This window comes from Podarcis filfolensis (genome assembly GCF_964270895.1).
Source record: "Podarcis filfolensis genome assembly, chromosome: 3".
Classification (NCBI taxonomy): Eukaryota; Metazoa; Chordata; class Lepidosauria; order Squamata; family Lacertidae; genus Podarcis; species Podarcis filfolensis.
This window is the reverse complement of record NC_139606.1, coordinates 39,015,020-39,035,547: the sequence shown is the minus strand read 5'-3', so window position 1 is coordinate 39,035,547 and position 20,528 is coordinate 39,015,020. Positions and strand designations below refer to the sequence as shown.

At 40.3% G+C, this 20,528-nt stretch overlaps 1 protein-coding gene across 4 annotated transcripts in view; it reads right to left on the bottom strand.

Annotated features, from left to right (window-relative positions):
• The window catches only part of KCNQ5 (potassium voltage-gated channel subfamily Q member 5), a 255,071-nt gene that overhangs the window by 68,730 nt on the left and 165,813 nt on the right, over window positions 1–20,528 (bottom strand). For all 4 annotated transcript variants that reach the window (XM_083607215.1, XM_083607218.1, XM_083607216.1 and 1 more), the window contains one exon: window positions 16,985–17,075. In XM_083607215.1, coding sequence (XP_083463341.1) covers window positions 16,985–17,075 — 91 coding nt within the window. The remainder of the gene's footprint in view (window positions 1–16,984; window positions 17,076–20,528) is intronic.

Genomic DNA, 20,528 nt, shown 5'->3' with positions numbered 1-20,528 from the left:
CTACTAAACAGCAGCAGCATGGGTATTGCTTCATCAGCAAGCTCTGAAGGTTCTAACACATTGCAGTTCAATGCATTGTTGTTCTTTTTGCACAAATGCAGCTTTGTGACATCAGTTGTAAATGGGTTTCACACCCAAACTTCTGTTTCTTCAGCACAAAAGTAGTAGACAAACCACGACTAAGCAAACTTCACATCAGCCTGGGCTCAACTATTAACTAACCCTGGCAGCAGATCTGGTGATGGTTTGTCACAAGATACTCCCTGTATGAGTACCTTGTGGTGAAGTGTCATTGGACCTGCTGTGATCCACCAGAGAGTGTCCCCCAAGTTTTAAAATGTAAGACTTTGTTCTGCCAAGTGTCAGCACAGCATTCTAATATGCCAACCAAACAAAAAGTTGGAAGAGGTATTATTATACCAGTTAAGGATTAGAAGCAATATGGTAATTGTTTTCGATTTGCTTATAAAACCCATGACTCACATGCCCAGGCTTCACAACCTACTTGCAGGTCACGACCAACAGGTCAGGCAGGCAACACTGTACTAGGTGTGTTTCGAGCTAAGGTCAACTGTGAATGTAACATCACCCTCCAATTAATTAATGGAATTAACATCTTGTATTAAGGCCACAACATTTACTCAGATAATAACCTCCCAATTAATTTAGAGGGTGTTCCTGATTAACTTGACAACAGATTTGATTTGTTTTTAAAGTTCAATATTTAAATTTTTCAAAGCAGCCCATATGGCAGGCTCCATCCTGGAAGTTGTAATATTCTTACGTGGGTCCCTTGTGCATCTACCCAAAGGGTTGCACAGCTTCCTGTTCACCGTGCACAACAACAGATGCCAAAGGAACAACTGAACAGTGGCTTCGTTAAACAGAGAATGAACAGGACCAGCTCTGAGGCCAGTTTACCCAGAACTGAAATGCGGGGGGGCTGAAACATGAACACAACACAAATCCTACCCACCGAGCCACAGGAGAAGCAATGGTCACAGTTTCTTTTAACCCTTTACACACCATATACCACAGAAGGACACATTCCTCCTTTTCTCACAAACAAGTGAGATGGTGCTTGCTTTGAAACCTGTGTGCACCGTGTAAAACGAGGGTTTTTTTGTTTTGTTAGAACTGTGGCTCATTTGCAAATATATTACTTTATCTTTTAAGCTTCATACACTTGAGAGATTTATTTGGGTGACAGCCCTAAAACACTTTCCACACTCCTATATCTCTTTATATTGTTTTGAGTTGGCTCTGGATATCAACGCACAACAATCTAGTGCAGAGCTTTCCAAATTGTGTGTCGCGACACGTTAGTGTGTTGGCTGCAGTGTGTGTGTTGCGCAAACACTCCCCGCGCTCCTCCCGGGGATGGAAATTGGTTCAACCTCCGATTTGCTAGTAAAACTGAATTACTGTGTTGCAAAATGATGCATGTCTAAAAAGTCACTAACATTAAAAGTTTGGAAAGTCCTGATCTAGTGTCTAGGCAGCTGTTGCCAGGTCTATGCTCTATGGAGCAGTTGCAACAACCGGGGACCATTCCCCTTCCACTAGTTTTTGTGCCATCGCTCAATGTAGACTGCGCCTACATGGCAAATTCCTTTGCTAATCCCATTTCAATCCCCTCCTGGTTCTAGAAGAATGGTTGGGGAATCATCTGGCCCTTTACTTGCCTGATCTACCTCTTCTTCTGACCCATCTTGTGCTCCACCATTCAGCACTGAAGTTTCCCCTGCTTCCGACTCTTGTCTCATGGCCGGAACAGTTTCCCACAAATCACTGACCCCCTCTCCTGAATCAGACTCCAGTCCCCCTTCCAGTCCCTGACACGGAAGAATATCTGGAAAAGTTGATGGACATAAAAGTGGCTGCCACACACACATCTCTTGAAAAGGGACTTTCATGGGTGGGAAGTGGCAGTCGAGTCCAATTTTCTGGTGTTTGCAACAAAATGTAGAGATTATATTCTCCTTTGTTATGGGCAATGGATGATACAGTACCTGTATATTTATTTGTGCCATCATGCATGGCATGAGTTGATGGGCTGCATACAGCTAAGCTCTACTTAGGGAAGAACTGAAGTTAGACTAATTTCAGTGGGACTGCATGATGGCTTTAGAGATCAGTTAAACATATTCTCCTGACACCCAGCTACCACAGATTCTGGAAAGGAAATTTATGAACTTGACTCTATGATCATATTCATCAATTCATTTGTGTCTTTCTATTCAGCACTTCTGTTGATCTGAGCCGAAATAGTGCTTACAGACGTTAATAATCAAATTGTATGCATATGAAAGAATTGACACCTACTGATTTCAGGAAACAATAAGGGCATTTCTAAAGCTCCCAGAGCTCTTTTACATATGAATATGTCATTGCTGCTTTGCTAAAGAAAGCTGTGGTATTTCACAAAGTAACATCATGGGAGGGGAAGTTCTCTTTAATTGTGGTGCTAAGTAATATGCTAATAGAAATCAAAGAGGTGGTCCAAGATCAGATGCATTTAAGAATGTACTCAACTCTGCCACTGAAATCAATGGGACTTCTAAAGTACTAGCTCTGGCTGGATTGTGTCCTTTGTGATTACTGTTATATTTCACATAGGCTATTGAAATGGCTTAAATTCCCTTGCTTCTCTGTTGCCTGAAGCAATAAGTGCTTTCCTTTGGAAAGACATTAAAACTGCTAAAACTGTTGTTATTGTAGTTTCCTCATTAATTAACACCACTAATCATTAAAACTCTAAATAACCTTTGGTTAATTTGCAGAGTACATGCTGTGACCATCAAATTCCCATAGTTCCAGTCTGCTAGAGAATCACAAGGCATATGGATAAAAAGTAGGGGGAGGGGGGAACCCATTGACATAAATTCCCTAATCTCAGAAGAATCATGGTTGATTAGCTATGCAAAAATAAACCTAGCAGTGGAATGTGAAAAAAGATTAAAACAATCCATTTTCTGTTATGTTATCCACACTCTCACTTTTAATATGCACAGTTTTTGAGGCTGCCAACCAGTTTAAATATTTTTAGCTGACTAACCATTTAGGTTTAAATGTATTAATTATTATAATAGAATTTGCATTTTACTTAGATGCTGAATGTGAAATAACCTAATTATAAAATTAGTGAAACCAAAAGGGACTATTAGTCACAAAGTTTAGTTCTATTACATTTATCTGGGATTCTGAGTATTTCTTAGAGTGGCAGAAGGTGAAATTCAAAGTGTTGAAATGGGTGGTGCCCACATGATCCCAAGGCAGGATGGATGCGCAATGCAGATAGTTGGTGGTAACTATTTTGACACCACTGATGCATCTTTGGAAGGAACAGGGACTTGTGCTCACCAACCACCATCTCTTGCTGCTCTTGGATTGAGCCTCTGTCGTTGACCATCTGTTAGCTTCCTAAATGACATACAAGTGCGCAGATAGCCCACTTCTGCACTGGGTCATAATCAGCACTGCCATCTCTTATTCTGCTGATCATCTATGATGGAAGTGCCTGGATTAGTTTCTCCTGCCCTAAGCAGGTATTCAGTTCTGTCAGTGACAGCAGCACCAATAAACATGTTCAATGTTTTACAATGGCTGAAGAATCACTGTATCTAGATGCTGGGCGCATTTGATCCGTAAGTACAGTGATGACTATCTTCAGTATGGATTTACTGAAGGATCTGACTTATAACCAAAGTCCCTGTGTGTTTCATGTTGTGAAATTCTAGCTAATGAATCTATGAAGCCTGCTAATCTTCAACGTCATTTGGAGACAAAACACGCACGCTCCAAAAATAAATCAATGGTTTTTTGTGGAGTTGAAGAAGGGGCAAAAAAACAATAGAAAAAAACTTCTCAGGAGTTCTCAGGAGAATGCAACCTTAGCTTCTTATGTGGCAAAATCATTGTCAAAGCAGGAAAGGATCATATTCTAGGCGAGGAAGTGATTCTCCCTGCTTGTGTAGCTATATGCAAATGAGTACTTGGTGAGTCGGGAGGCTAGGGAAATCAACACATCACCTCCTTCGAGCAACATTGTGAAATGAAGAATATGTCTAATGATGTCTAATGATATAAAACAGACTCTCACTTTAAGGGTTCAGACTTGCAACTTCTTTCCATTGCAAACTGATGAAACCGCTGGTATTACAAACAAAGCTATCATGCCTTTGTACACTATGTATGGGAAGAAAAATATATGGAGGATTTTTTTTTACTTTCATGTGAACTTGCACACACTACAGCAGAGTGCATTGTTAAATCCCTAAGTGGGTTTTGCTGTTGTTGTTGTTGTTTGCTGTTGCAAAGAACCACATTTCATGGGAGAAATGTGTGTGTCTGACAACAGATGGTGCTTGTGCTGTGTCAGAGAAAATCAGTGGACTTGTTCATCCGTGGTGAAGTACGACTTTCCTGACAGATTCAAACTTTTCATGTGGTCAGTTGAACAACTTTGAGTGGTTGTGTTTGGTAGCCTACTTAGCAATCTTTTCACCTACTTGAACACTCTCAACACAAGCCTTCAAGGTAGTGATGAGTATATTTTTTACATTGAAGATAAGATTGAGGCAGTGATGTAAAAATTATGGTTAAGGGAAAGCTGAGTAGAAGGTGGTAGCCTCAATAACATCCAAACATTGGAGACATTTCTGGAGTCCACTGAGAAAGAATTGATACCAGAAGTACAAAATAACATCAATGAGCACATGCATGATTTAGTATGACTAGCTTCAGATATTACTTTCCTGCACCAAATCCTGAAAACTCATGGATAAGGAATCCTTTTTAATGTGGTGACGTACAACTAACAACTCTATCTGCGGAAGATACACTTGTTGATGTGACTTCTGACGGTTCTTCGAAATAATTTTTCTAAGAATGTAGACTAGCTCATCCTGGGTGAAGGTTTTTCCTGATTATAAGCAGGTGAAAAAGCTTTGAAACATCTAGTTTCATTCTGTTCCACATATCTTTGTGAACAAACATTTTGGACACTTTGTTATATAAAGAATAAGCATAGAAATTGGCTCAATGTTAATCTAGATTTGAGATTAAAGGTAGGAAATACTGAACTGGAAGTGGAAGGGATTGTTTGGGACAAAAAAAGGCATGATTTCTCCCAACACATTTAGGTTTAGTAGCTGCTAGATATGTCCTAATTTGTTAACTCGTAATACATGTTAGTAAAATTAAATTCATCTTCCCCCCTCCCCTAAATCATTGTCATTTTTGTGAGTAATATACTAAAAAACACTGCCCATAAAATTTGTGATAACTAAAATCCATTGCTTTTTAGGGACTACCCCACACTTGCTCCAAAAATTTGCTTCACACAAAGATTTCAAAAGTAGAGGGTCCGTGCCTTGGCTTTTGAAAAACAAGGGGTCTGTAGTACTTCGCTAATTGGGAAACATGGAGCTTGATAACTCTTACCTACTCAATAGTGTGGAAAAGCTCGAATCTGTTTTATGAATTATCTGTAGGAAAAATATCAAAAATTGGAAAGTGTTTCACTCTCCTCATACCACATACTAACCCCTACATCAGTAATTTCTCTTTACCTTCTCACTGATTTTACATGGCATGCTGTTTACTGAAGGCTGCTCTGACATTGTCCTCCCCCTGAAAAAAGCTTGTCACTTGATTTTTAAAGTTTTAAAATGATAAAATTTAACTGCTAAGTTTTACCTGCTTCTAATTCATATTAAGTAGGTGATTAATATGTTGTATTATATATACTTCAAGAGAACAATGCCTTGGATAAATAAGGATGACTCACATTTCAACTATAAGAGGAAAGAACTCAGACAATGATTTTAAAACAGAGGGAACACAGAGTTAATGTTGAATTCTATCCAGCTGGATTTCTAACAGTAGGAAAAGTGGGGTCATAAATTTTAAAAACACAAAAATTTGGAAGAGATTTATAAATGGAACATAAATCACTACCAATAAATTCCCAAGAGTTCCTAGTAGAATATCTCATAAACATCCAAGCAATCCATTCCTATGTTTACTCAGAAGTAAGACTATCCGAGGCTTTCAGGGCTACTTAATTCCAGATGAACATGCTTAGATTCCAGTCTTGGAAAGTGAGGGTGTAATTCTCAAATCCCCTGCACTAGAGCTATCCTCCCATCAAGGCCGTCAGAAGAGGCATATGAGGCAAACCAGACCAGGGAAGAAGGGGTGAGTGAAGATCTACATCAAGAACAAGGGGTGGGAGAGAGAGATAAATAAAGATCTACATTAGGAACAAGGCTGAGAAGACACCAGCAGTGCTTCCTATTTGCCAAGAGGACTTCTGCAGTGGTGGCATGGTGAGGGCTGCCAAGGAGATCTGGCCTCCAAGGAGCATGCTGCTGTTGCTGCCACCAGATCTACTGCCCCTATGGATTCTGCCACCTGAAGATGGTCACCTCACCTTGCCCCATGGGTGGGCCAGCCCTACTTCCCATTCTCAATAGCAGCATAGGCAGCCAAACTTCACCAAACACCAGGGGTACCTGGTATCTGGGATTATTGCGTGGTAGCCATGCAGCCACCTCCAAAGGGTCTGCAACTGGTCAGTGTAGTCACAAGTGTTTTCAGACTGGAGCTATAAACCTCTGTATCCTGCTGCCTCTAAATGCAACTGCAAGCCTGGTAAGGAGCTGCTATGCCGTTCCAACAAGATGCAGCCTCCAGATCCTTTATAGATATTACTGCACAGCTGCTCTGCTGAGCCATATAGGTGGGGGAGTTGCAGCAAGGTGTATCACTTACAAGTTAGTTAACTGTGCCTTAAGGATTTTCTAGTATTTATCAGCCACACAATCAACCTTCACAACAATTTGATGATGTTAATAAATAGTGTTAATAAATAGTCTTAATACATGGATTAGATATAAATGATTTTGTACCATTTGCACTAGAAAACAGGTCTTACCACAAGTGCTAGTTATTCCATATCAAAATTAAGTACAAATAATTTTGCTAAAGATAAAGTAGCATTTATTTGCCAATAGTTTTTTAAAAATATATTTTTTATACATATCTGGGTGTATCAAAGTCAGCCTACTCAAAATTGACCCACTGAAATCAATGGGCAAGGCACTTAAATCCATTGATTTCAATGGTCTACCCTGAGTGTAACTTAGTTGCATATTATTCGCTTGTCATGAGCACGATATCTGCTCAAAGGTTCAGTCAGTCAGTGATGGGAAAGGAGCTCCTCAAGAGCTCAACTTTCGCCAATTTTGAAGTTCTTATGCCTAGCAGCTGTTGGAAGATCCAGCAGTGACACTGGGTATAAGATGAAATACTCAAAGGGCTGGTTGCTCGTGCCAATCTTATTCATTTTTAATCAGCCTGCTGATTTACAGCATGCTGGCTCTGTTTCTTCAATTATGTAGTTTGTTGCAATCAAGGAGACATGTTTTCCCCTAAACCATTTTACTTTTGCCTCACAAAATCAGTAAGCGATTCATGACTGCAGGCTTACCCACAAGCAGTGGGGATGAGGATTCATATACTTTTATCAATGCTTGAGGTTTGCGACCAACGTGGGTGGAGGGGGGAAGCTCATGCTGTAAGCCTAGCACCATAAGTTCAAAAAGGGCATTGACGCTAACCTGTAAATCAGAGTGAGGAACCCCCTAGCCTAGCCCACAGGCCAATCTTGTCCTTCCAGGGGAGTCCAATCAGACCTACAATGCCCACCGGTCAATCATCTGATACCATTCTGATGGGCAGATGTTGCCAGCTGATTGGTGGGGTTATGTAGCTCAATTCTGCACTGGTGGGAAACCCACTAGTTTCCCACCGAGAACTAGCACGCACAGCCAAAGCATCAGTATTCAATCCCCTGCTTATCAGTTTAATCCTGCTCAGTCCCTTGTCTCCGCTCATCAGCAGATAATGACGAGCAGCCTTGTCCACAGTCTGAGGTGGAGATATAAATATCTGGCCTACTGGAGAAAGACGTTTCTCCATCCCGCTGTGGATCACCTTTGAGGATTATTCCCTGGGACGTTCAGATCTGGTGAAATTTGCTGGAACCAGTCAAAAGTTAATGCAGAGGAGAAGAAACAACATTGCTCCTCACCCAGGCCCTGCTCTAGAACACAGCAAGCATGAGTGAGAGACTGCTTGTACATGAAGCTGTAGGAGTTGAAGCTAGAGAGGGAGGTTGTGTACCACTTGCTACAAAGGAAGGACCTAAACAGTGAGATGCATGTACTTGTTAAGTATAATGGTTTAATTGACACTGAAATGAGAATGCCTGAATGTGTGTTTGTGAAAAGGTTTAACATGGGGATTTTCCATGAGGTTATATTGAAAGCAAGAAGAGCTCTCTCTGAGCTGCAACTTGTTAATGACCTGTTGACTGTTTTTCTACTCTGTGCTGAGAGTGAACCTTTGATCATGTGATGAAGGTATTGAGTAGCAAATTCGCCATCTTGAGAGGTTGGTGGCTGTTAGTATTTCTGAACTCTACAGGGAGAACAATGCATGTAAATGGCTCTGCAAGACATGCATAGCCTAAGGCCAATGAAGGCTGGAATGCAGACTGGAATGGGGGAGAGACACAGTTTGGATTTTTGGAATCTCTTATTTCTAAGAAGATGTTGAGCCTGTGCTGGACAGCACAAGACACTGCATTTTGGTTGTATCTTTGATGCTTATGATGTTTTTGAAGAGTTCTGCCAGTAAAACTATGAATAATATTTTTTTGGGCCTGGACACTGTTTTCTTCCAAAGGAGTCAATTCCTATGCTTTCAGTCACTTCAAACTACACAATATTAATATCAGCAACAGTGTTGGCAACCTCTCTATTTGGGGTGTCTTTGAAGGCAGCCAGGGAAGTGGAGCTATTTCACTGAGCAGCAGTTTGTTTAGCCACCGACATTAGCTCCAATTTGTTTCCAGGCAAAATTCAAGGTGTTGGTGCTTACTTTTAAAGCCCTTTACAGTCTGGGCCCACTACACCTGAAGCACACTGGGGAGATTATAATTCTACCAGCCAGGAGGTTTTTCCTTCTTGCTTTTGCTTCCAAATATACCCCTTCCTCATGCTGGAGAAAAGGAGGTTTGGAGAACTTCTGGGAGCTGTTTCTTCCAAGTGTGTAACTGAAAAACGGCACGAAGAAACCAACTGCAATATATTTAAAGAACGAACCTCTCATCTGCCAAAATCCTGCTGATGCATATGGTCTGAGGAAAGATTTTTCACTCCTGCCATCTCGGCTAACATCTCGCATCTCAGAGATGAGTGGAAGTGTATACTTTTAATATTTTTTGCTCGATTCCTTGGGGGTCAGTGGAAAATGTGATTCTCTCCCTTTCCTTTCTACCACAACTTGAGAGTATACCCAATCTGTTGACACTTCTGTTCTGCGAATGATGCCATCTGCCGCAATGCTTTGCAGTTATCCCTCTGGTATCTTCTTCCAAGTTTTAAGCCTTTGCAGAAAACACTTTCTTCCAAAGTTAATTGACACAGTGCTGTCCCATGAAAATTATCTGCATGCAGAGTATTCCACTTACTGATTCACTCTTGATGTTTAAAATTGATTCAACCTGGTTATAACAGTGTACTTTACTCAAGACTTTGAGATGGTCCACGTAACAAATTACTGCTTATTAAACTTATTAAGCATGCTCTTGGAGAGTAGCTTGCAAATGCTTTGCTCCTCTGTAGTGTTTTTTTTGGGGGGGGGGTCCTGCTAAACTGGGGTTCGGTTTAGCATGTCATCTGAACTGGGACTCCCTACAGCTCATGCTTAAGTAGGAGCAAGTTAGCCATGAGGCCCAGTTCCGATGACAAGCTGTGCTAACCTTTATTTACCTTCGTTTAGTGTGATACAGTAGTAAAAGGAACGAAGTGGCTGGGAACAAAGTAACTGTGAGCTCCTTTCAAAGAGCTCCCATATTTGTGTGGTCTTGCTAAGCCATAATTTGCCTTAATGGGTCTTGTGAACCAGGACTGTGTGTGTAGAGAGAGACCTGCTTGGTTTGCACAGTGTATTAGCAGCAGTTTTATTATTTGCTATACTGCGTTTCCACTTGAAAATTATCTGTAACTTCCCATTACTGGATTTTATTTTTGACCACAGGGCTTTAAATTACCTACCATATTTTTGAACATTATAATTTATTTCAACTATGCTTCTGCAGCTGCTTTTGTTCCTATCTATTTGACTTGCCAAGTATCTGACTAGCCATCTAGATAGAATGCCAAATGTTTTTATAATCTTTTGAATTTGTCAGAAGTTTATCCGCACATGCACTTACAAACACGGTGCTACAATTGTACAAGTGTCTCTTGGATTTATTTATTTATAAGATCAAAATGTGAGAAGCAGTTCGTTTAGGAACATTTAAAATTTATTTACAGTTTAATACAAAATAAACCTTGCCTTATAAACAATCTGTAGCTCACAGAAGTAAATAAATAGTAGGTAGCAAGTCTGGCATATTGCAAGCATGTGCTCCTGCTTGTGATGCCAAGAAAAAAAGCTACAAAAACTGGACTGGAGCCCAAGGTAAATTCATGGAAGAAAAGCTTCTCCCTCTACTGTCCACCTCCTGAAAAACCATTCTGGAGGTTGGTGGGGCATCCTGAACAATGTAGGACAGGAGGCACTTGGGAATTTGGTGAATCCCAAAAGTGGTTTGTAAGATGATAGTTTTACAGGTTGTTAAAGACACCATTGATTTCTGAAGTTTTTCCAGGATTCTGTCATCTGGACGATGAAAAGGGGTGACCTTTGGTATGCCCCCAGTTCTTGGGGGAACTCATGCTCCATGATTAGAAAGGCAAAGTGTTCAGAGGGCTCAACTGGTACAGAATTATCAGACGTTTAGCTAGATTTTACTCGGTCCACTGGGAACCAAAGTAGGGCAACTTGCTGGAATCCGGATGGCTCATTTATTACAATAGTCTTGCATAGCAGAGTCTAGGCACTACAGTTGTCTAATGCTGGGATGTGGTGCCCTACAAAAGTTGTGGACTTCAACTCCCACCAACCCAGGGCTGATGGGAGCTGTAGTCCACAACATCTCATCGGCTACTCCTAGTTTAACGAAATCAGCTGTGCCTGCTGCTCTCAGAGACCCATAAGCCGCTATCTCCCTGCTGTTTACAGGGTTGTCAAGCTGGCTTCTGCCATGTGAACATGAGCACCTGATGCTACCAAAGTGTTAAGAAGAAAAGCACGTTCAAGAGTGGCTCCCATGCTATTATAATAATGTCAGAAGCAGGGGCTTACTTTAGTCCCCTAAAAGCCATGGGATTAAGAATACCCTTTGCACTGGATTGCTGATTTAACTGTTAGTGGTCTAGACAGTGTAGAATGCTCTGGAAATGATTGCGCTTTCAGAATGAATGTGTGTGTGTGTGTGTTATGAAAGTGACTGAAGGGCTTATAGATGTATATCAATAAGCACTTAAGAGGTATAACATGAGAAGCAAAGTAAGAGAGCTTTTAGTACCAACTCTATTTTAAAAATGCAGTTTAGTGATGTATATTTTCCAAAATACATCATTTTCTCTATATCTTTCTATTCCTACACACATCCACTGAGTAATCATTTCCAGGAAACGGTTTTATTCTGTCTCTGAACTTTTCCAGTCCCCTTTTCTTTCCCCTAGTAAACATGACCCTTTGTTCAGTTGTCTAAATATAAATAAAGGAAACATCACTGCAGTTTGTACATTTGAAAAGATGAGTTTTATCAACTTCTTTCCATGGTGACATATCAAAAATCCAAGCTTAAGTGGTAGGGGAAGGAAAGGATTTTATTTCATTTGAAACATACCAAGCAACATTATTTTTTATATATAGTTGGAGTCTTGTATTACTTTATATCTTTATGTTGGGGGGTGGGGGGGCGGAGCAGTGGCCAGCTCTATTTTGTTATCTGCCTCTGTGATATCAGCTAGAAAGACGTTGTTTCATTTATTTATGCACATAATAAGACTAAAGGCTAATGGCATAAGGAAAAGTCAGATGCTTTCCTTCTATTTAGCTCACTGCTTTAAAATTACCTAAAGAAGGATTTTTTTTAGATATTTGAAGATTTCAAAATAGAGACCTCAAAAATATTTTAAATTAAAAAATGAGGGATTCAGGTCTAAACTGATTACACAGAAGTATCAACTTCACCATATACTGGCAGATCAGTCACTTAAAGCCCAAGCTCCTAGGGGCAAATCTACACTGGTTAGTTATAATGTTAAAAATGTGTTATAAAAATGTGACACCAGAGGGTCGCTGAAGAGCAGCAACCTGTCGTCAATGCAAAACTGCATTGAGAGCTATATTACTTTTTTAAACAGTGTTTTTAGAACCAGTGTAGATCCAGCCCTGATCTCTGACTAATTATGAAACCATTATTATTATTCATTAAATTTCTCTACTGCCCTTCATCCAAGGATGACAGGGTGGTGGTTTACAATATAAAAATACATACCACAATAAGAAACAAAAACAACAGCCCGTTTAAAAGGCCATAGAATGTTTAATTAGCCAAAGGCCTGGGAAAAGAGGAATGCTTTTCCTGGCACTTTAAGATATGTAATGAAGGCTCCAGGGACACAGAAGCAAAGGACTGGTCTCTATTATTTGTTGTTGTTGTTTAGTCGTTTAATCTATTATTTTGTTTAGTTGTTTAATTTATACACAGAGCTTTTAGAGCTTACTGCTGGTCCCTTGGTGGGCCTTATATTTTCTTGGGAAAAGTATCTAAACATTGAAATAGAGGAATCTGAATGGAAATCATGGTGGTCAGCTAGGCCTCATAAGTCTGTTTCATCATATGTGAGGGAATGTTCCCTCAAAGTTGTGTACAGATGGCATTGTCTACCTGTGCAGATGTCTCCTATCACGTCACAGTCAACACAGGATTGTTGGTGAGCTTCAAGGGACATTCTTCCATCTTTGGTGGGAATGCCCTCAGGTCTCATTATTCTTGTCTCAAATAGATCATGAAATACCTAAAACAATTAAATCACCTGTTCAGGTCTCCCCACAACTGTCATTACTGAACGTATTGACTGGTAACATGAAGGCTAGTTGCTCAAAAAGAACTGTTGACATGGATGCTAGCTGTAGCTAGGATTTCAATATCTCAGCAATGGAAAACCTTGAAAAATCAACATTTGTCTTTATGGTATAAGAACTTATGGACTTTGGCCATTTGGGGAAAAAAACACACACAAATTGCATGTCACAAGAGGGCAGAGGACCCAGAATACTTTTGCGTCATCTGGTAGGATCTTATTTCTTATGCTTCAGACTTAGATGCCTGACATTCACTATCCATGCCAGCTCAGGAAATTGATTTATATTGGTGTTACCACTTCTTCCTATTATTATTATTATTATTATTATTTTTATTTGCTTGCTTTGCATATGGTATGATGGAATACTCTGCTACTGCACTTTTGGGCTGCTAGTTAACAGGCATTATATTACAAATTTAAAAATATGCTAAGATATTGTACAATGCACAGATTGTGATAAATCACCAATGGGTAAGGTAAAAGGCTAAAAAATAACATCAGCATTTTTAAAGCTCTTCATGCAAAACTCTGGACAAATTTCAGTGCTCTTGACAATAGAACTTAAAATATGGTATTACGGTGATCCAAGCAAAGCTAAGAGAAATTAACATATTGATGCCCCAATCCAGTAAGAGTGATCATTATACAAAAGCAGGCTTAGAATAAAATAATCATATAGAGTTGGAAGAGACCATGGGGGTCATCTAGTCCAACCACCTGCAATGCAGGAAACTCAACTAAAGCATACATGAGATGTGAACACCCCACCTTTGCTTAAAAACCTCCAAAGGAGGAGAGTCCATAAACTCCTGAGGGAGTCAAAGCAAATTTTCTTTTTTCTTTTTTTTTTAAAGCACAGTTATGAGGTAAAGCATAGATAGGAGATAAATTATAAGGCTCATGGACACTTTATATAAACGTTGAAATATTTTTTTAAAAATCAACACAAAAGGGCAGGATCCAAATAAGTGTGTGTGCGCGCTTGCTTGCTTGCTCTAATTTAATAATTAGGACCTGTTATTTTGACCACTACCCCCTTCCAGTAATTAGCAATGTTACTTTTTGAATGGCAGAACTCAGTCCAAGTTACAAAAGGATGGAAGAATACAGAACAACACAGTCATTAGGCACTCCACTTAAGTGGGGAAAGCAATAAAGGTTTAATATTTTGGATTGCATAAAATCTAGAATTACTCATTCTTTACACAGTCACTTTCCTCTCCCATTTAGTTGTTTGTTCCATTTGTTGATACCGTCACTGACTGCAATGTTTCTCTCCCCATCCCGCCCCCCAGTACACAAGCATTTGCTGCAGAGGTGGTCCTCCTCTGCCTGTACAAGTAAACATAGATGTTTATGCCAAAATAAATCTGTTCATCTGTAAAGTGTTTGTTGTTTTGCTCCAAAAGACTAAAGAGGCTACCCTTCTGCGATTTTGTCTCTATTGCCAACATCATCCATTTGATCTCCAAATGAAAACTTCTTTCCACTTGCCCCATGTATCGCAATCTTCTTTATATTTTTGTACGCTAATTCCAAATAAAGCAGCTCTGCTGTATGGAGACAGCATCATTGGGCTTCCCAAAAGGGGAGAACCTTTCGAGAGAAACTTAAAACTCCCCCAAAGACAAGAGCGAAGAACAAAAGTGGAGCTAACAATAGTAAATATGGCCAGACCTTCATAATTTGTAGCTAACAACCACTGCAAGATCAATAACAATAATACGGATTTGCGTATTTCTCATATTTTCTTCCTCTGTACTTCAGTAAGCAGTGATCCAGCAGGACAGCAAGAATTGCACACAAGAATCACAACCCGCATTGCCTCTTCTAGGGAGTCAATTATCTCATGTCCAATTGGGTTTTCTGGATACTTTTAAATTTCATTAGAATAAACATCTTTCCATGGTGGTAGAAAGAAAAGGGCAGCATATCATGAAAGCCTCCCCCCCCAAAAAAAGAGAGAATATATTGCTTGTAATACTGTGCCATTTTGTCATAATTGTACAAACCTCTGTAAATAAGAATTTTGCTTGCTGGCAGAGACCTGCTATGCTAGCTTACTGGCAGGAGGGTCATTGCTGCTTATCAGGAGGAGAAAGGGGAAGCAGGGAGGTTGGTATTTTTGGTTTCTATGGAAGCCGCCCAGAGTGGCTGGGGAGGCCCAGCCAGATGGGCGGGGTATAAATAATAAATAATAATAATAATAATTGGTATGCTGCAGATGCTCTGGAAGGAGACCAAAGTAGCTCTGGCTGGTGTGTTTGCATCATGCTGACCTCCCTGCTGCCTTGCCCCTCTCACTATGCAACAACAACCTGCCTATTGAGAAGCTAGCATAGCAGCTCCACCTTATCTTGGTGAGCCACTTCTGCCTAAATAGTATATTTAATTGTACCTCGGAAGTTGAACAGAATCTGTTCCAGAAGTCCGTTCGACTTCTGAAACGTTTGAAAACCAAAGTGTGGCTTCTGATTGGCTGCAGGAAGCTCCTGCAGCCCATTGGAAGCTGTGGAAGCTCTGTCGGACGTTTGGTTTCCAAAAGAACATTCGAAAACCGGAACACTCACTTCCAGTTTCCAATTGTTTGGGAACTGGAACGTTTGACTCCCAAGGAGTATGGGAGCCAAGGTACAATTGTATTTCTCTAGAGATATTTAGAATTCCTCCCCCTCCCACCCCGGTCCACCCCCAGTATACATCTAGATATACCTGATGCTAACTTTTTATTAGCAGGATGATATCAGAGGCTTATAATCTGTCATTAATATACCTTCTGGGTGCTATGGAGAAGAGGACTATGGTGACCATGTTTCAATAGGATTAAAGCTTCTATCTACAACAGTTTCTACAGATTTACTTTTCCCCAGCAGTTTGTTGTAGTTATGGGAAAGTCTACAGTTGGGGAATGCTGCCCTTCTTCGTAACTTCTAAACGGGCAGAATCCTAATCTTGGAACATGGTCACCTCCAAAGAGACCCCAATAATAATGTGTCTGTTTCTGGAGGGTAGGAGCAGAGAGGGCCTCATAGACAAGTTCCTCTCCTAGCACAAAGACTTCAGAGTTTAAAAAACCATATACAGTGGTACCTCGGGTTACATACGCTTCAGGTTACAGACTCCGCTAACCCAGAAACAGTGCTTCAAGTTAAGAACTTTGCTTCAGGATGAGAACAGAAATTGTGCTCCGGTGGCGCGGCAGCAGCAGGAGGCCCCATTAGCTAAAGTGGTGCTTCAAGTTAAGAACCGTTTCAGGTTAAGAACGGACCTCCGGAACGAATTAAGTACTTAACCCAAGGTACCACGTTATATCTTACATCAGGGTTGGGTATCCTTTTTTTGCGCAAGGACCACACTCACCCTCGGTCAACCTTCCAGGGACCACATACCAGAGATGGGTTTGACCACTTCATGTGCATGTAGCCACACAGACACATAGCCTTCTCCCACTGATCTGTGATTCGGAAGGGGTGATGTGCATCCTCATCAGGGCTGAACAGAGAGGTTTAAACCTCTCTGACCACCAGAACACTATGTCTATCATTTTATTTTATTTTTTCCTGCCACCAAAATTGGTAGACTCTTGGGGGGACAAGGTAAATTTGCTTGTGGGGAGGCACACCAGCCAACCAGGTTGTAGGTTTGCCACCTCTGAATAAATCTCAAATGAAATATGACTCACCAAACACCCTCCTAGGAAGTAAGAGTTCCACTTAACAGGATGGGCCTTACTTCAGAGAAAACTTGCATAATAGTGTGCTGCTATCATTTTTTAATTTCTTTTCCTGCTGCTATTATTTTTTTATTTCCCAACATACTGATAAAATACACCCTAATTTACTAAGGATATGTATAAAAATATATATAATGCACTTTCCAATCTCTGAATTATTATTATTATTTGGTTCGTAAAGTTCACTTACCAGAATGAATAGGCAACTAGTGGCAAGCCAGGTATGTTCAGGAATAGTAGAAAACACTGATAAAATCAAGCAACCGAAGACAAGGAGAAAACTGAAAAACAAAAGAATGTAAAAATTAGCAAGGACCAATGGAGTGAAAATAAACTTTAAATATATGAAACAGTCAAGTTATCAGAATTACTGTATTTTTCTGTGTATAAGACTATATTTTTTCCTAAATTTTTGAAGTTTAAAATAAGGGGTTGTCTTATACACGGATAGTGCATAGTGCATTTTCTTAATTTTGAGTCCCCCAAAATAGTGGGTGTCTTATACACAGGGGCGTCTTATACATGGAAAAATACTGTAATTACGTCTCCATTAGAGCAGGGTGCTGGCGCCAGCATGTGCAGCTTTAAATCCCCCAGGAGTGGACCTGTTCCCAGCCCTCCACACCAGACTGTCATTGGCCAATCTGGCAGGCTGGTGCACAGGTGAATGTCAAGCTGGAAATGTGAGCAGAAGCTTGCACTCTGGCCGGGGATAGCCCCAGCACCCAGCTCTCGAGTGTCAGTAAGGACCATTTGCCAGACCTGTTCTCTCTGCTGTCCCCCCGAGTCCAAGAAAGGAAAAATGGACACTTGGAAAACTGACAATACAAAAAGGGGCAAAAAGACACAGATTGAATGCCCCTTTTCAAGCTGACGGGCCGTTTCCTCTATCTATGCAGGCATAGTTGCCACAAAATACCCAGATAGGGGCTGATACCTTTTCAATTATTTGAGGGTCATTCTGAGAATGCAAACCATGGCTGAGGATACAGCTGCCATAGAATATGGTGTTAGGTTCTCTAATAACCCTCACACTAGGTAGGATCCAGAGAACAAGGGTATGTGGCTGGAATTGGTGGGGCCCAACATCAGAAACAGGCCTGTGCCAGCAAAACCAGGAAAACCCATCCCTGGAAGCAATTATTTCCATAGGGTGTGCTGGGAATTCAGTCAGGGTGCATGCCACAGGTGAGTTATCGCTTGAGTGTAAGTGGTGCCTAGGGTTCTACCCCTGGACATCATGCAACAGGAGCCACACACCCTTTCATGGCTCCAGGGACTTTTGCCCTGGAGCCCCACAAAAAGATGTGGTTCCTACAGCCCCAATGCTAGTCTTTTCTATGAATATAACAACATGACCTTAGGAGCTGAGATCTCATGAAAGCAAGGAGCATTCACGTAAATAAGGGTCAGTAAGATGGATGTGTCTAAACATCTGAAGAACAGATTAAATGTATTTTTTTATAATAACACAACAACAGCAACAACAGCAACACGATTGTGGCAACTGTGTCTTTTCCCTTTAATTGAGCTTTACGGGAAGGGCTGAACTCCCGAGAACATTAAACTGTTTGCAAATCATGTACTTTGCTACTGCTACAATTCAACATTTATGAGTATTTTGCTTTCACTTTGTTAGCCTTTATTGTATGATTTCATGTGCTTTGCATTTTCCAGCTCATTAATATTGTCCTTGATCCAAAAAACTGTACTACTAGTTTGGTACACCCAAGGGAGCTTTCGATTTATATTTTCAAACAGCAGAGGCAACTCCCAGACATATTTCTATGTGGCAACTGCAGTTTTGAACAGCGGGGTCTGCTGCTAAAGGGGGAAAGTATAAAACCCTACTTTGTATGTCTAAATCCTCTTTGGCTCTCAGCCATGAAGGGTGAGTATCAGAATTGAAATGGGAAACAGCATAAACAGCTACCAACAGAGATATAGGCACAAGGACCCAAACTGTACAACAAACATCTGTCTTTATTATCTACTCAGGTAACAATATTACAGGGCCAACTAACATCAATAAAAACATCAAGGGGTCATTCACCAGCTTATCTTCTGCTGTGAAGCATGCCACCATCTTCCAGCAATGGCACACTGCATTTTTACATAGGGCAAATAGAGAAATAAATGGGGTTTGCAGTTCCTAGGATGCCATTGCAGAACACTGATTAACCTCCAAGGAAGCCATTTCTCAAGGTTTGTGGATCCTTAGGGAATAAGGGCCCTCAAGGAGATGAAAGGCCCTCATAGTCAGGATGGGGGTGAGGCAAGCATTATGATGGGAGGGGCAGAACCGAGTTAGCTGTGATGCAAATGGTCAGTTAGTTAAGTATTTCTATTTATTTACTTGATTTAGGGGTGGGCAGCTGCTCCTCCCCTGCACCCCCTGGCTACGCCCATGAACGCCCTCAGAAGAGTTTCAACAGAATCTGAGACTTAACACCACTGTCCAGTCTAAAGATGTTTGGATTATCATCCATGCTGTTATTTTAGGCATCTACTTTCTGGACAGCGTGCTAAAGTTATGACATACTTTGAACCAATGAAGGCCTTGATTGGATTTAAAACTGGAGTTAAAATATTTCTTTGAATAACTAGATACTTTCACTAAAGGGTAAAAAAGCAAAAGCAAAAGAACAAACAAAAGATTGGAGGACAATAGCCTATTAAGGCAACCTAAACTGTGTGTGTGCTGGTGTGTTTTAAATAGCTGACTCTAGACCCAAATCCTGGCCAAATTTCCATGATGCTAGTGACTTAACTGCCTTTGGATACATGAGCCAAGAGTCTTTGCATATCTGGATACTGAAAACAAAAACAGTTCTTTTTCATGAATTGAACACAAATCCTATGTTAACAAGATCCAGATTATTATTATTTTTTTTTAAAGTTGACTGCTAATAAGATTGAATAAAAAGAATCAAGAACCCACACTGCACTGACTGGGCTCAAGGCTTTCATTTGCTGACCTGGGGCTCATGTGAGAGGAATGGGATAAAAATTTAATAAAACATTATTATTATTATTATTATTATTATTATTATTATTATTATTATTAATTTACTATTTGTCCCCCACCCATGTTAATTTGCAGACATGTCCAGCACTTTCAAGCTCCTTTTCTGAAACAGTTTTATTTCACTAGTAGAGCCAGCAGCCACCAAACCTTCTTAATTTTGGTATTTCCTTTTGGTAGACAGTTTGAAGCAGTAATTTGTAATAATGTCACATTTTATCATGCCAGGTATAATTTTGGACTGGAACCATAAAAAACAAAAACAAACCTCTCAGTAATCCATTACAGCCAAATGCAATCACAATAACAGTTGGTTGGAAAAGCTAGTGTAATTTTAAAATAAATGACTGGATATGAAGAAAAAGGGATGAACATCCGTAAATCATGAAAGCTCTTGTCATATTACTGAAAGGAGCATGGTGACATCTCATGTGCTGCTAACAATAATATGAATTCTTTTTATTTCACTAAAATCTCTGTTTGACGTTAGCTTTGGCTGCTGTTTCCTGTTCAGCAGAACCTTGTTGAGAGCATGCACTGTGAAAGAGAAAATCTGAAAAGGACACAGGAAACAGGGTGGAAAAAAAGCACTTTCCACTGTTCTCAGAAGTTACAAATTATTGCTGCCCATAGTTAAAGCTATTTTCCAGTCTATCATTTTTAAGTCTTGTGCAGAACAAAAGGGGATGTGTTTCTTCTAATATCCCAG